The sequence below is a fragment of the Thermobia domestica genome, chromosome 5, assembly GCF_964235325.1.
Source record: "Thermobia domestica chromosome 5, izTheDome1.hap1.1, whole genome shotgun sequence".
NCBI lineage: Eukaryota > Metazoa > Arthropoda > Insecta > Zygentoma > Lepismatidae > Thermobia > Thermobia domestica.
In genome coordinates, this window is record NC_137458.1 from 254,644,903 (window position 1) to 254,663,134 (window position 18,232).

The following is an 18,232-nucleotide window of genomic DNA, read 5'->3' on the forward strand; positions in this document are numbered from 1 at the left end:
GTTTCTCCAGTGTCACACTCCGATTTGCTTGAAACTCCTGGAGTGAATAAACGAATTAAAGGTATGACATACATGTTTTATATATATATATATATATATATATATATATATATATATATATATATATATATATATATATATATATATATATATATATATATATATATTGTTGCAGTATGCGCTTCACGACACTTCAAAATTATAGAAAAGGTAAAGATTTAAAAAATTTTTATTAATTTCATTAATTGGTTTAAAGAGAGAATTATGACAATGTTTTGTTTATTATTCTAAAATGCTGTAATTAAGTAGCAGACATGTTATATCATCAGTAGGCATTGCTGATGCCTGTTGTTTCATCAAGAAGAAAGACACTAGTCTGCAGTGTCACAATAATAACAAAACAAATATGAAATACATAAATGTCAAACGTTGTGAAAATTTTGTAAACACAGACACATAACTGAAATTAGGTAAAAGTGGAAATATCGCAAACATAGGCTGTCTACAGAATTTGGTCAATGAAAGACAATGCAGAAATTGTGAATAAGCACAATTTCGGCTCAGAGATGGGAAACGTCAGAATAAGCAATCAACAACAAGAGAATTCGTCATCACGAGAATGACGATAAAAACCTAATGTTTGAGGGAATCAAGATCAGTTCTGGGAGACCCGTAGAGGAGCAGTTGTTAGCAGTATCCATAGAACAGTCTCCAAGGAGTTTCATTCTTGGAATAGTCTCAATGAGCCATTATTGAGATCAACCTCGAACCACGCTCCAGTGGACATCCATCCACTGGGCGACGAACCTCGAAGTCTGCAGTTCAAACCTCGTTCATCAAAGGTATGCTAGAATAACATCTCTGATATTCATTCTTTGACCAATTCATAGATAGTTCTATGCAATGCGAATTGACTATTTTACTTAATAACACAGACAAACATCCTACTACTATAAACTTTACTATAGAACAATAAGTGAATAAATGAGTTCTCTAAAGATTAACTTTATCATGTTTTAATTATATCACTCTCGCATGTCAGTCAATATAAAATCCTAAGTTTCTTAGGTTGGTGGAGATAAAAGAAGTTTTTAGTTTCCTACTTACTTTGGATAGTGAGTAGAAGCAACAACTACTGTGCACTTAGTTTACATCCCTGGCTTCATAGGCACAAGCACAGTCGTTATGTTGTTAATATATATCAGCCAGCGTTGGGTCTGAAAGTGGTGACCATCCCCTAAACTGCGAAAATAGGACAGTATGACACTTTAGCGAGGCCATAACCAACAATGGGCAATTGCAATTTGTTTGAAATTCTTGGAGTGAATAAAGGTATCAAAAGTAGGACTTACAGGTTTTTCTATTTCGCTAATGTGGGGGGATGAAGGGGGTAAACATTCCTCTAAATTAGAAACATAGGGCAATATGACACATTTTCACAAGCCCATAAATAGCAAAGCGAAATGGGAATTTTCTTGAAACTCCTGTAATAAATGAAGGTATCAAAAGTAGGACTAAGTGTTTTCTATATCGACCAACATGGGGGCTGAATAGATTAAATACCACTCTAAATTAGAAACATAGGGCAATATGACTCTTTTGGCAAGCTCTAACTAAGCGCACAATAGGAATTGACTGAAACGCTTCGAGTGAATAAAGGAATCAAAAGTAAGACATACATGTTTTTATATCGGCCAACGGGGGCTAAATTGCGAACATAGGCTAATATGACACATTTTAGCAAGGCCATAAGTAGCGACGCGAAATGGGAATTTGCTTGAAACTCCCTCGGTGCATAAAGGGATAAAAAGTAGGACATACATGTTTTTTATATCGGTCAACGTTGGGGATGATGGGGTAAAAAAAACTAGAAAGCGAACATAGGGCAATGACACATTTGAGCAAGGTCATAATTAGCAACGCATAATGGAGATTTGCTTGAAATTTCAGGAGTGAATAAAGGTATCAAAAGTAGGACATACGGATTGTTTATATCGGCCAAAATGGGTGCCGAAAGTAGGAAATACCACTCAAAATTGCGAAAATAGGGCAATATGATATTTTAAACGGCCGTAACTAGCAACCTACAATAGGAGTTGCTTGAAACGTCTGGTGTGAATAAAGGAATCGAAAGTAGGACATAGTGTTTTTTATATCGGCCAATGTGGGGGTTAAAGAGGATAAACGCAACCTTAAAGTGCTAATATATGGCAATGTGAACATTTTAGCAAGGCCATAACTAGCAACGCACAATGGGAATTTGCTTGAAACTCCTGCAGTGAATAAGGAAATCAAAAATAAGTCATTCATATTTTTTTATCGGCCAAAATGGGGGATGAAGGGGTAAAAGGACAAGTGACACATTTTAGCAAGGCCATTATTAGCAACGCACAGTAGGAGTTTGCTTCAAACGCCTACAATAAATAAAGATAATCATCAAAGTTGGGCAAACGTGTCTTTTAAATCGGCCAAAGTGGGGAATGAAAGGGATAAATAACCCCTAAAGTAGAACATAGGAAAATATGGTACATTTTAGCAAAGATATAACTTGCAACGAACAATGGAAATTTGCTTGAAACTCCTGGTGTGAATAAAGCAATTAAAAGTACATGTTACGTGTTTTTATATCGGCCAACGTGGGGGATGGAGGCGGTGAACACCCCCTAAAGTGCGAACATAGGGGAATGTGACACATTTTAGCAAATCCATAATTAGCAATGCACAATGGGTGTTTTGCCTGAAACTCCTGCAATGAGTAAAGTAGTCAAAAGTAGAACAAACGTGTTTTTCATATAAGCGAACGTTGGGGATGAAGGGGTAAACACCTCCTGCAACGTGAAAGTAGGGCAATATGACACATTTTACTAAGGCCATAACTAGCAACGCATAAGGGGAATCGTTTTAAACCCTTGCAGTGAATAAAGGAATTAAAACTAGGACATACCTTTCTTTATATCGGCCAACGTGGTGACTGAAGGGGTAAACACTCCCGTAAACTGCAAACATACGCAACACTGCACTTTTTAAGAAAGCCATAACTAGTTAAGCTGTTAGAGATACACGTTGTCTAATGTCGGAAACAGCTACAAGTTTGGTCACTTTACACAAAATAACATTGAGCGCCTGCTTAAATGGCCACAACCATATTTTTGAGGTCGTAAATGAAACGAAGTTATGCACCTGACTTGACTGAAGAGCTTGCAGCTACGTCATGCAGCAGTAATTGCGCATCTAGTGTGGTTTGAAAGATCTGAAGCACGGAGTGAGATACCTCACGAAATCGTCTTTGCCTGTTCCACCTGAAGAGGCTTGCTTTTCCCAACGGTACGACTGTTTTCCTGACGTTACTTCCCTGTAATGTCACATAACGGACGTTACATCAATCTCTCGTTTTTCACTCTTCCAAAATTCAACTGTGTTCCAAGTCCACAGACTCGCCATTCATAGCACCGCAGGTCCCCGATGCTCTCCTTCGCATATACTATTTTTAAGTCTCACCCAGGTCTCCCGAGTCGGTTATATCATTTGGTTCCATGACATCCTCATCCTAAACAAAGTGTAGAGTAGCATCTTCGTTGTATATTCACATGGCTTTATTGCAGCATCATTGATCAGTTCCCAGAGGTAGTTTGTTAGGTGTATGTCTGGCCTGTTTGAAGGTGGTTCTGAAATGTCTATAATAGCAAATTAGACTTCAAGTAGACGAATAACATTTAGTGGGTTTTATCGTTCATATCGGTATAGTAATATATCGTTGAGTGCACCTCATGAATGACATATCGGACAGAAGGCATACGATTAACACATTGACCATTGTTCACTGACAACTTATCGGCACACTTGTACATGAATATATTCCTCTAATAGAAGCTTTACTATGGCGTCATTTTCTTTTCATTAATAAGAGATAACATTCCACTTGTTACACGCTTATCAGAGATAAAACAAATTAAATTCAGTGTTCAATTATGTTATTCATTTTTCGTAATTATAATTTAATTTGTAGTATCGTGTGATGTAACCATGTTCTAAACACTCAAGATATTGCTTCCTAAAACAGATACAAACGACAATTCAAACTGTGGTAATGAATTTCAATCTTATTTCTCACCTTGGTCAATATTTACAAGTGATCCATCTATTGTTTTTCTTTAATCTCTCCATAGCAACAGGGAATCATAGCTCTTTTCACATTGCATGCAGATAATAACAGAATATTAGTAATTGATCTGCTATTCTACGGACGCACTATTACAATGATTTCCACTTATTGTTTATTCCTCTACGATTCTCCAATGCGTGAAGAGAATACAAAAAGTACTTTGCTAGTTAAGGCCTTGCTAAAATGTGTCATATAGCTCTATGATCGAAAATTTGAGGGATGTTTACTCCCTCCCGTTGGAGGCCCCGTTGGCCGATACGAAAATCACGCATGTTCTACTTTTGATTCCGTTATTCACTCCAAGCGTTTCAAGCAAATTCCCATTGTGCGTTTCCAGTTATGGCCTTCCTAAAATAAGTAATGTTGCCCTGGCGAATTCAGAGGGGTGTTTGATCACTTCGGCCCCCACGTTGCCCCATATTTAAAAAAAGCACGTACGCCCTACATTTGATACCTTTACTCACTACAGGAGTTTCAATCAAATTCCTGTTGTGCGTTTCTGGTCATGGAGTTGCTAAAATGTGCCATATTGCAATATTTTCTTAATTTAGGGGACTGTTTATCTCCTTCAACCCCACGTTGCCCGATATACAAAAACATGTATGACTTTTGATTGTTTTTTATACAACAGGAGTTTCAAGCAAATTCCTATTTCGCGTTGCTTGTTATGGCCTTGCTAAAAATGTGTCAATTTCCCCTATATTTTTACTTTAGAAGGGTGTTTACCATCTTCATCCCCCACGCTGGCCGAGATATAAAAACACGTTTGTCTTACTATTCATTCCTCTATTTACTCGAGGAGTTTTAAGCAAATCGGAGTGTGACACTTGATAAACCTTCCTTGTAAGACCACATTTCAAAAATTAAGTTGTAGTGTTCTTTCTCTAGTGCCCTTAACTTGACTACCAATTTGGCAAATTTATTGAGACGTGTTTTCCTTCATACAAATAAAATTTTCTTAAAAGAAATATAAAGGTAACGAAGAAAGTTCTTCTCCCACACCTACGAATATCGATATGTCACCTAAGACGTACCTGAAACAAAAAACAGTCCCTCTCAGCATCGACGACTTTCTGGCAACTTTCTGAAAGACCATGGACTCCCTCGAGGTAGATCTTGGTGGGTCGTGAAGTGAAGAAGGAATCAAGTGCATTTTGCACATCTACTAGGGATGTACATCTCCTACTGGCGTCCTCTAACGTGATTGTCCAAAGAATAGAATGAAACAGGTAATAATCGGGCGGTGCAACGTGAGTGAAGTATGGCGGATGCTGTAGCGTTCCCCGTCCAAGGCGTAGAATGGTGTCCCGGTTCATCTTAGCTATTTGAGCTTAGCGTTGTCCTGTAACAGCAGAACCCGTTTGCGATTCAGAAGTGCTGGCTCCAGAGTTTTGAGTACTTCTTGAATGAATATTAATTGCTGAAAGTTCACAGTTGTATTGATGCTTTGACCAGCTAGTGGCCGTTCCCGATACAAGATGCCGCGAGCAATAAAATAAAAAAAAACAGGACATTCTTCTGATGCAATGCTGGTGTCGGCTGCTTGGGAACCGACTCATGTTATGCTAACCAACAATGACGACGCCATGGAGTTTTCTAAAGGACCTACTTCTCATCAACACCCTCTCCAGTAATGGTACCTTCATCCGGCGAGACAGCAAAGACTCATAGGTATCTGCTCGCGTTGCCTTCTGGCCCAGAGGCAAATCATGTGGGACCCATCGACCCAAATTATAGTGCTTCGCGAGTTGATGGAGGTGCTGCCGAATGGTTTCTACACTCAAACTGAATTGTAGACTAAGTTCCTCACTGTCTGGCCACTGTTCCTCTCAATTGCTGCTTGAAGATCTTCATTTTGTACATGTGTGGGTCTTCCGGCACGTGGTAAGTCTTGGAGTGTTTCGTCACCGTTCTTAAACTCGTTAAACTACCCCTACACTATCCGCGTAGTAACGACACCCTCACCAAAGGCCTGGCATATCTTCCATTCCTCTGCATCCGTGTTTGACCAAACTTTGTACTGGTAAATCTCGCCCTTATGGCGCTGTGGATTTTCCATGTTCACTCTCTCCTTTCGCAAGTTCACGCTATAACTGAACTGCCACAATTAGGTAGTATGTTGGATATACCCACAGCACAACTGTTCTGCGCCTGGTCTGCATTCGCATTAAACTCGCGGTGTGTAGGCTAATTGAACTCACATCTCCACAAAAAACGATAGAACTTTCTCCCTTACCTTTATATGTATATTTAGGTTCTTATTTGTATACCTCATGTCATTTGTTTATAAAAATATAAATGGAAGAAACACATTTAAAAATAGGTTTCTTCAACTAAGAATAAACTGATAAAAAACTAATTCAGAGACATTTACGGATTAAACATTTAGTAATTGTAGAGCCAAAAATATTAATCGCTACCTGATATCGCTATAACCAAATTTATATGTTTGAAATTCGATTTGTTACACACAAATATCAAATTCTACCATCAAAATAACTGAAATTTCTTGTTTAAAATTGAGTAATTTACTCAATGCCTATTACACGTTATCCTTGGCTTCACCTTGCTATTCATTGATGCAGATTATTTCAGAATTCTTTACCCGTATATAGATAAAGAGAGAGAGATGATGGGAGAAAAATCGTAGAAATGCCGTTAATAAGGAGTTTAAAGCAGAAAATCGAATTCTACTATTAGAAGCATCCAGAAGGTAAGTTTTTCTAGAGTGGTAAATGTTGTGACCTTGAAATATTTATTGCCGCAGATACAGTATAGATAACAGTGTTTTCGAAAATATTCTTAACCGGAAATGAGACACTTGTCATACGTGGAATCAACTCCTAAATTTTGATATCGGAGAAGTAAAACGCCTGGGAGTGGAACCAGTGTTGAACTGCCATGCACACATTTTCACTATTGTGGAAATGCTTTCATGAGAGAAATTCCTTGAGGTCTAAAGTGCGTGAACATGTCTTGTGCAAGATATGGGCTACATAGGTGAGTAGTCAAACACGTAAAGTGAAAACTGGTGAAGTAGTGTTTTGTCACCCGCCATAAAGCCCAGCTCCAAGGAATTTGCATTTTACGTTCTTCTTGTGCATGATATCTTCATAAAAAGTACAACAATAAGCCATATTTATTCTTTGCAGATGAGTTATTCTTCTGAAAGTATAAAGCTGGCAAATGCCTTGTTTGTCGATGAGAGGTGGACAATCTTGGAAAGATTTATTAATCTAACAGAAATTAATTATTACGGCTTGGTAAAGCAATTTGACTTAACGAATATTGAAGACGCTGCTGAAACAGTAAATCAGTGGGCATCAGAGAATACTGACGGCATTATCAACGAACTACTTACTCCAGGTATCATTCTAAATTTAAAAATTTGTATAATTTTAACGAATCTACTTTATCATACTTAATAACTATTTTATCATATATTATTTAATGCTGAAAGTGGAAGTGAAAATTGAATTATTTCATTTAATATGGATAATTCTGTTTACAAACTAACTCTGTATTCTGTAGCTTATATACAGTGATATCAAAATGGTGAATGTCTCAAGTTTTTATTCATGGAAATGTATGCTAACGTTACACTCAACGAAAAAATGTAATATAATAAGACGATAGATTTACTCAGCAATGACTTTCTTCTCGTTTTCAAGGGATTCCTCTTCGGAATTATGGATTATATTGTTATATTTAGACTTCTCTTTAAAATTCTTATCAACTATGAAAAGCTAATGGATTTGTGATAGGAGTATGATGTACCGGATTCCATCTGAAATCAGTTTCTTTTATTTTAAAATTTAAAGTCGGTGTAAAAGCATCAATTAATATTCATTCAATTGACAACTTCAATTTTATCTTTGCTGTACACAGGCAGCCAAAGCATTTTAATAAATTCCATAAGCACGTAAAAATTGAAAACACCACTGTAGACAAAGTTCACTAGCAGCATTCCTATGGATTACATTCTGACTCTCACCGAGCACAGGTAACTGTACGTTCTTGTCACCCATACAAAAATCAGTTGGCCACACCAACCGTGATGAATTCTGATAATTTTCTTCATTAAATAAACATCTACACATTGGTCCATTTTGGAAGGAAAGTGACAAGCATCAAGGCAGAAGGTCCATCCTAGTTTTGGATTGTTAATCAATATCGACATTGCAATTCCGAAAACTTCAACACCGAATTTTATTGCTCATATTTCAGAATAGCTACCATTGTCATCGTCCCAGACAATAGACAGGATACCTAAAGAGAACATTGTAGGTTGCAATCGCTATCATGTCATTTGTTCTTAAGTGCTGAATGGTAAACTGTAATCATTATTTTCTCACCGCACCGAGATAAAACCGAGACCCTTCGAAGCTTGTAAAGGATGTGTGCTATACTCATCCTAATTTAACTTCCTTTCTCGTTATTGTTTATATTATAACTTAAACCAAATCTAATTAGCTATTTCAGATACTGCGATGTTGTATTCTATTTATACGTTGGACAGGAGATTCATCAATTCCATCAGATTTACAGTGAGCATACGCTGAGTCACAAAAATACTCTAATTATACAATATTCATATCTAATGGAATAAGACTTGCTTGCTACAAATGGAAGACGTACTAAATAAAATGTAGTAAAAAGGATAAAGTTTTGCGCCTAGCAAATTATGTAATAATTCATTATAATATTTTCCTATCTTCTTTTAAGTGAGTTCATTGTTTAAATGCATGTAATAAGAAATAGCATGTTATTTTACAATTCTTAGTGATGCTGTTTTAAGGATCATCTAGTTAACCTATTTTCACTTATTCATTTTCTCAGTTATCGTTACTATTTTTTAGATTCTTAAAGTGTGAAATAACACGAGAATCTTGTATATTTCAATTCAGCAATATTTTTTTACCTGCTTCTTACAATCCTCATCACTCCTACGATACGCCAACCATTAGGAAAGTAATGGTTACATGCTTGTTATTATAAAAAATGTGTGGCACTGGCTGCACAGTGTTTAGAAAATGACAGGAAATTCCTTCAACACATTAATCTGAATCCAAACTTTAGCAAGTCCGTCTGAGAAAGGATATAAACTGGTCATAGTAATTACTGATAGTCATTTAAGAATGTTTCTAAATATATTTCTTTCATCAAATTTGGATGAACACATTATATTTTGAATATTAATTTGATATTGATAGACACTTTAACACATTGAAAAAATATGATTTTCATACTATTACCCTAAAAAGGCGTCATCCCTGTATCAACGATGGTCAAATTTAAAAACACAAACTATAGAGCGTAGCGCAAGACAGACAATTTCAATAAAAACTTGACTTAGGTTCCGACTTAGGTAAGATGTTGTACGACATCTTAATTGGAAGCCCTGGTCTCTGCTAATAAGCCGGATACTATTCTAGTAGAAACAATACTGCGATCACTATTATTGAGGCAGAATAAAATTCCAAAGTATTTGTATACTATCAAATGACATTAACATAAATTAATTTCTCTGTGTCAGCTATATACAAAAAAACCTTATCAGCTTCAAAGTGACGAACTTCGTTAAAATGATATATTGTTACTGTATAAGAAACCATAAAAATAATAATTCTTCCCCGCAGAAAACATTGATGAAAAAACAGCCCTTATTCTGACAAATGCAGTCTACTTCAAGGTTAAGTGGAAATTCCCATTTAAACGACAATCAACAATAGAAGGGAAATTTTACCCAAATGGATACAAGGAAAAACCAACCACAGTTAAATTCATGCACCAGAATAAATCGTTTCCGTACAGAAGATATATGCATTTAGGATTTGAAGCTCTAATTCTTCCATATGAGGTAAGTAGCAAGACAATGTAGATGTATAACACTATGTCACAAATAAATGCTGTTTATTCTTATAAACCTGCTACTGTAAGATATCTTCAGGCTACGTACTCAGTATTCTTGCACGGGGTCCCGATATAATGATTGTCGTGTTCTTATGTATCATATCACCACTTCATTGAGTTCCAAATTACCAGTAAAGAGATTACTTGTTTTGGAATGATCAAAACTAATATCCATCATTAAAACACCCAATGAACAGATGAACGGATAAACACCCTATGAACACCCTCTCGTTTACCATACAGAAGGATATTAATAAGTTAAGAAAATTGTAAATTCCCTTGGTGACATTTTAGTAGTGTAAATTTTCTTTCTCATTGCTTCTAAGCCAAATCGATTTTGCAATGTTTGTTGGCACAAAGAAATAAGCTGCGTCTTGTTTATCTTCGTAATTTGAACGGAAACGAAGAATTCTGAACATGAAAGAATAATAATAGTTCATGTTATGAATAAGTCAAGGGATCGTTGTAGTTCAGTGGTAAAGCATCACCTATGTTGCATGAGATTTTCGGTTCGATTCCAGCTCACGCCAAGTGAGCTTTCTGGTGTACAAACGCCGTGTACGTGAGTTTTCTCGAGGTTCGCTTATTACACCATTTTATTCATTTTTTATCATCACTGTCTCCTTTAACCTATCCGACATAAACGAGCGAAGAAAAATTTGAAGTTTCATTCCATTCCATTGTCAATACGTCGGTCTTGTCTTGTCATACAGGCACAATCTCTTTCTGAACTTCTTTTCTACTTCCTCGTGAAAAATGGAATTTCTTGGGTTGCGATATATAGACATCGTCTTATTTTGCGAGATGCAACATGACCAAAAATGGGATTTAAGTGTCCATAACCCATAATATGAAATAACAATAAAAAAACAGTTTTGTCAACTCTAATGCGAATTTATTTAATAATTTAGTTCGTAATTCCCTTGATGTTACTTACAAATGATAATAATTTTAATTCTTCGACAAATCCTTTATGACCATAACGACATAGGCAAAATGGTGCCGATTGTTATTGATAAGATCTGTTAATCCACTATATTGTCAATTACTAATTTATTTTCTTCTCTGCTTAAAGTTGTAGTTTCGCAATGATCACTCGATATTGCCTAAGTAGAAATGGACTTAGGATCTTCAGAAGAATCCAGCGTGGTAGTGAATGATGGTTCGTTAGCATGTTTATTTCTTGCCCAGAGGAATGGGTTATACCCGAGCATCTTTGCACTTTTTCGTGATTAGTATTCTGCCTACGCTTGCTGGCGAAGTTCTTTTTTCTGAAATAAGTATTGCATACAGAAATTTTAACCTTTTTCTTAGATTTGTGTTCTTATTCGCGATAGCATTGTTGTTATTATATTTGTTTTTATTGTTTCTCTTAACCGTTTTTTCTTTTGATTATTACTTCACAGTACCTTGGTATTCTTGAATTGTGTATGAAATTCTGACTTACCAAGAGCGATATTTAGGCATTGGGTTTCCTAATTTAGTCATGTTTGTAGGATTATTGGATTGTTTTTGAAAGAGATTATTTTGACTTGTGTTGGGAGATATACTCTTAGAAGATTGTAAGGATTGATCTTGTTGTGGAATTGGAGTATTCTTTAAAGGCATTGTCGAAGACCAGAGTTGTTGGTATTGAGGTTGTAAATTAGAGATCAATGACTTTGTACTTGTAACCATATTTGAGGGTTCTGCACACTAGCAAATGCTTGTTTCTTGTTTATATTAGGTAAGCTAGGAACAAAAGTTGAAAGATTATTAGGTAGCTCACAGAAAGTGATGACACATGAGAAGGTTGGCCCTAAAATAAAATTATCGCTTTGTAAAAGTTGTACGTAATCTCTTATCCCTAACATATCTTGCAGTGATTCCAAACAATAAAAGACTTCATGTAATGCTTTTACGGTTTGAAGGCTCCCTAGTACGATTTTCTGTAGAACTTTACGTTGCAGTCCTTGCTTCTGTTTGTTTCCTTCTGCGTCTCCTGAGTTTGTTTCCTTTTGTAGTCTTAGACATGACTTGTATCATATTTAATTTTCGAAGAAACTAGGAGTCGTTTGATTCATATTCTCCCTGTTCGATATGGAAAATGTTTAATTCAGCTTAGTACTCACGAAACCTTGGGCGGTTTAAAGACATTAAATTTAGTTTGAATTGGTTATCTGGTAAACTAAATCGAGAGCGACGTCCTGAAAAGACATGTTTAGTATTCCCTTTTTCATTTCCAGGTCCCAAGCCTGAAGGACTAGTAATTGGTCGAACAACACGAAGACCTATTCTGGGTTATAACTAATCCTGCTTAAGTATTACAGTCTAGTCGTCAATTTGACAAAGGAGCTCCCCATTTCGAGTTTAAGGGCAAACCATGTAACAATTTGGCATCCAATATTTCTTGAGTATATACTCAACACTGATCACAAAAATGCCGGATACCAGAAAAAATAATTCGCGGGAGGCTTGGAGGAGAATGGTAAGGCCGAAATTTTAGCCGCTTCTATTATTCACTTTATATCTGTAACCATTGGAGCTAGAGCACCCAAACTTTTTTATCTTGTTTGTCTAATTGTTTTCAACAATTTAATTACACTACATTTTTTAACTAAACATAATGGTTTTCTTATTTTGAACTTACCCTTTCAAGTTTCTAAACATGACTTGGTAATATTTTTTGTTTTCAAAAGTGACTACAGAATTTGGGCTCCAAGTACCACCCGGTGTCTGCAGCACGTTGGCTGCCGTATTGGGCCGATGGGCACAACAGTGAACTTTCCTACTGCCCCGCGTTGGTCCGATGGGACCAACATTGTAATATTGAGTTTATCACTCTATTCCCAGACGTTGGCTCACAACTAAAGCTACTTATTCGTGCTGTCGGACCAATACGACGCACGAAAGTATACCGGAACTAATGCCCTGTGAAAAAGTTTTTTGCTTAATAACTTTATGGGAGGAGGATTATAGCAACCAGTGAATATTTCAGTGACTGTTACATAATACTGCATCAATGGCGCCCAACCAGCTAATTTTGGCCGGCAGTTAACGTGCTAGCCTTGGAGATCGATCTCACACTTATCAGTGTTTCCCAAATTTATCAGTGTTTAGTAACGGTATTTCTTTATATGTTGTTTCAGAGCATCACTAGTTAGAGGTAATCTCTGCAGGCTGCAATTTCCTAAAAGTAGGAGCCTACCTTCATCACAGATCTTTGCATTAACCTTGACAAGCTTTGTGGAAAACAGTTCTGCAGATTCAAAAGCATTTGCTGATAAAGGAATCTGTCCTAGGAAAAATGGAAGGTCACAGCTTTCTTGTTAGGTAGGCCATAAGTAGATAACGCATTACTGGGGTTATCACCTTCAGAACTCTATGTTGTTGTTTCCAGTAATTTCAAAAATCAGAAGACTGTTAAGTCGAACTTCAATATCGATGTTCAAAATCTTGAAGGAGAGGACGAAGAAGATTCTAGAATGATACTTCATGCTGTGAATTATAATTAAGTAAGAATTGTTGTGATGTGTTGACACACCGATGTATTCCTGCTGTTGAAACACATTAAGACAGAATTTCTTGTAAAGAATTCAACATGATTATGGTATTATAAAAACAAGAAGGTTTATTCCAGTTCACCACCTTTGCCACCAGTTATCTGACAATGCGAAGAGAGATAATGGCTTATCACGCTTCACTTAAAAGTGATATAACATCATATCCAGTTGGAACATCAAAGATAAAGAACTGGCTACTTAAAAGAAAGCTGTGACATTTTATTTTCCCTAGAACAGATTCCTTTATCATCAAACGTTTTTGATTCTGCAGAACTGTTTTTCAAAATCCCCTCAAGGTTAATGCGAAGATCTGCGATGAATTTAGCGCCTACTTTTAGGAAAATGCAACTAGGAGAGATTATCTCTAATTAACGATGTTCTGGAACAACATAAAAAGAAATCTCATTACCAAATAGAAATTCGAGAAACTCTGATAAGTGTGAGATCGATCTACCAAGGCCAGAGGACACCGGATGGTACTTGAAGAACCAAATTCTGAAGCCAGTTTTGAAAACGCAGAAAGATATTCCCAAGTCTTGTTTAGAGATGACCATGTGTAGCATTCAGAAACTTCAGTGTGTAAGTTCGAAATGAAAATGTAAATATAGCGGTTTCTTGTGCACTCCAATTTGTAGTTGTCCGAGAGAGTATAAAGATTCAATATCAGATAATGAACAAAGTAACGAAGAAGACTGAATGATGCATTAAAGATATCACAAATGTCTTTATCTTTTTTTGAGATACAAGAGTAGCATAACATTATTGAGAACTATAGAGGTAACCAAGGACGTTCTGTCGCTTGTTGTGGCGGTCTCGGTTCAATTGGCCCTCAAACTGTGAATTGAATTCGAATGCAGATAAGTTGTTGTTGTGGGTATATCTAACATAATACCTGGTTGTGCAAGTTCAGTTACACCGTGAACTTGTGTAGCGACAGAGTGAACATGGGACCTCCACAGAGCGTCATAAGGTTGTCTATGCTGTATCAGTTCAAACTAGTGTCAAACGCCGCTGCAGCGGGCGTAAGATATGCTGGGCCCTTTGTGAGAGTGTTGTGATTACGCGAAGAGTGAAGCTTTGGTTTAACAAGATTAAGGACGATGATTAAACAATCGAAGACGCCCGAAGTGCCGGAAGATCAACACATGTATAAAATGGAGATCTTTAGGCAGCAATTGAGGCGAACTGTGACCAGATATGTGAGAAACTGAGACTACAATTCAGTGTGAGTCGAAAAGTCATTCGGTAGCACCTTCATCAACTTAGATTGATGGGCCCCACATGATTTGATCCGGCTCATAAAAGAACGCGAGCAGACACCTGTGTTTGCTTACTGTCTCTTCTGAGAGAGGGCCATTTCAGAACAAAATGTTGACATGCGATGAGAAGTGATTCCTGTAAGAGGTTCCACGGCACATTCCTCATTGGTTAGCACTCATGAACAGTCTCCAAAACAACCGAAACCAGTACATCAGTAGAAGAAAGTCCTACTGTGTGTTTTGTTGACTGTTAGCAGCATCGCGCATGTAGAACTACTACAACTGGTCAGATCATCAATGCAACTGTGTACTGTCAACAGTTGAAGAAAATCTCAAAACTCTGGAGTCAGGACTTCTGAATCGCAAACGGGTCCTAATGTTACAGAACGACGCTAAGTCTCTCGTAGCTAAGATGACCCGTGACACCATTCTATACCTTGGAAAGGAAACAGTATAGTATCCCCATACTCCCCACACATTGCACAATCCAATTGCCATCCGGTTCATTCCTTACCTCGATGGAATACATGCCTTCCGGAACGTTGGTAGAACAGATTTGCCGATTTTCTCATACTGTGTACTAGAGGAAGCTTCATTGTTCAGAGAAATTTTGTATTTTGACGAGGGTAATCTTCCGAAAAACCTCTCAATTGGTATTAAAAATGGATATGTTTAATTAGATTACAGACAGACTTAATCATCAGAATTATATACTTGCAGGAAGACTAGATTATATATATTATCAACTGCTAATATCTACCGTTTGTGGACGCCGTAATCAGTTTCACACACGACTGAGTCAAGTCGCTTATAATCCAGGCATTATTAGTCCTACATTAATATAAGCAAACATTTTTTGAAAGAGCATTAAATAACGAACAACTTTTAGAGGATATTTTTTTCCGAATTCGGTCTTGTAAAGAATTTGTGGCTAAAAATCTGACGTTAGATCCAATCAATACTGAGTGAAAATGAAAATAACAAGAAAACCATTATATTTAGTTCAAAAAATGCACTGGAATTGAATTGTAGAAAACAATTAGACAAAAAAATTTTTAAAAAAAGTTTGACTGCTCTAGCTCCAACGGTTACAGAGATATAGTGAATAATAGAAGCGGTTAAAGTTTCGGCTTTCCCATCCTTCTCCGCCCCTCCCGTGAGGTATTTTTTCTGACACCGTCAATTTAGTGATCAGTGTTGAGTATATACTCAAAAATATTGGGTGACAAATTGTTACATGATTTGCCCTTAGAAGTCAATTTTTAAGCTCCGATGCCGAAACTATTATTTACGTAAGGCCTGTTAAAAAGTAATTTACTGGTAAAACATTGCGTATTTCTTGAATCCATCGTATTTCCTACGCTTTGTTTGTTCTTTCATTTTTTCTAACCGAGTTGTATGCATTAACTAACCTACTCCTCATTCCGATTCAATTTTTAACATTTTAAACAAACTTTATCAAAACTTGGTTGATATACCTGCAATATTGCTGGTTGATGTTATTGAACGAGAAAAGCAATAAGTATGTGCTATGAGCCGTATCGATTGGGTCGTCTAATCGCTTTTACAATGTAATCTTTTGTAGGTAGTGAAGAAGTACATCGGAAATTTTACATTACTTCCTTACTCTTTTAAAACAAGAGTTCTTGTATAATAAAAATCTATTCACAAAGCTGGGTACGAAAGCCTATACATTAGTGACTTATTCCAGTAATTAGGAAGTAATGTGAAGAATGTTTTCAGTTATGAGACTCCCCCACAAAGAGCAGTCGTCAGAGGTGTGGATTTGTCACGATGTTCCAATCCGATGCACTCTTAACGAGATGCTCTAGACCAATGTAGCCAAGAGAGGTCAGAGCTCTCAAGGTCCACAGCAACCAGAAGAGGAGTGACAATTGTATCTCAAAGTTCACATCATCCGATATGTAATTGGGAATCTCAAGGCCTAGAGCAGCCGAAAGAAGGGAATTAATATCTTAAGACCTGGAGCAATAAGACATTAGGTTGTATTCCCAAAGTTCAGAGCAACCAAGAGAGAGGATAATCAGTCCCATGGAGGATGATAAGTCCATGAGTGTGTCCTCCTTTTAGACAGAAATTTCGAGTGCTTCGATTTCTTTTGTGGCTCTCGGTGTTGTGTTCCTTCTCCAGTTAACATGACTACTTCTATTTCAATCAGTTACTATTTCAATCAGTTCAATCAGAATTATTCCCAAACCATTATTACCTACTCTTTCAGATTTATAATAAAATAGTCTATATCATTCTCTTCTCAGCTCACCATTATCTTCCCCTCTAATTTAACTCAGTCATACCGTGTCTAGGCCTTTTACTTCATTTACTCTTTTGTTTCAAAATTTTCTAATTTTCCTCTCTGTAAAATGGTGCGTACTTTCCATCTCGTTATCCTATTTGTTTTACTTTTTCTCGTCCTCCCTCCCAATTGCTCTCACGTTCATGCTCCCTCCTCATCCATTAATCATGCGCAAGACATCGCTCTCTCTCGGAATTCCGAATCCGGAATATTACACTTCAACTAACTTTATTTTGATCTACAAGAGACCCTTGTGTATATGTTCACTTTCTGCTGTTAACTAACTAGAGAAAATAAAGTGGTAGTTTTTAGTTCTCAGTCATTTTTTAGTCTCTAAGCTGTTAACCCTCAAACTGTTATGGGGTTCTTTTACGCACCATCATATATTTGATTTAACATACGTACATTATACAGTGGTTAAAATCACAGGTAGTATCGGTACCTTCATGTTAGTTCAATATCAGCGTGTGAAGAGGATAGTTTTGCGATGAAGTTAGTATGTCGTCCAAGAAATAAGCTTTTGTTTGTGTTGATGCCAGAAGTGACCCCACATCATAGTTGCCCTACACCTTTTTGTAGTATCAATTTAACACTGCCGTTTATTTAGAAATAGCTTTTTTCTGTCTATTAAGTTCTATATGTGTTACAATGGCTTCAACTTCTACAGAACACTTAAATGTTGATCAGCCACAATTTGAAAACTTTGTAATTTATGGTCTAGAGGAAACAAGTGATTCGCTTGAATCGAATAATACAAATCCAGATTGAATTCGGGACATGATACAGAGAGTAAGGAAGAATTAAATATTAATTAAGATTGGTAGTTAACAGTGATGAAAGTCAAATGTCGTTTTATGGACGTAATAGATTCAAGTAGGCCTCGAAAGAGCCTGTACAGAATTTAGAAACCCGACTCACAATTTTGTGCTCAAGTGCCAAACAACTGGATGATTCTTGTTCTCCATTACAAGATAGGTGTTTATTTACTGACGATGCGGTTAATGAAATAGTCAAATGCACTAATTGATATTTACAGGAGAAT

At 36.7% G+C, this 18,232-nt stretch overlaps 1 protein-coding gene across 1 annotated transcript in view; it reads left to right on the forward strand.

Annotated features, from left to right (window-relative positions):
- LOC145686552 (leukocyte elastase inhibitor-like) overlaps positions 1 to 18,232 on the forward strand; it is a 53,514-nt gene that overhangs the window by 12,769 nt on the left and 22,513 nt on the right. The window contains exons 4-5 of the mRNA XM_081759989.1: positions 7,315 to 7,528; positions 9,802 to 10,022. Coding sequence (XP_081616115.1) covers positions 7,315 to 7,528; positions 9,802 to 10,022 — 435 coding nt within the window. The remainder of the gene's footprint in view (positions 1 to 7,314; positions 7,529 to 9,801; positions 10,023 to 18,232) is intronic.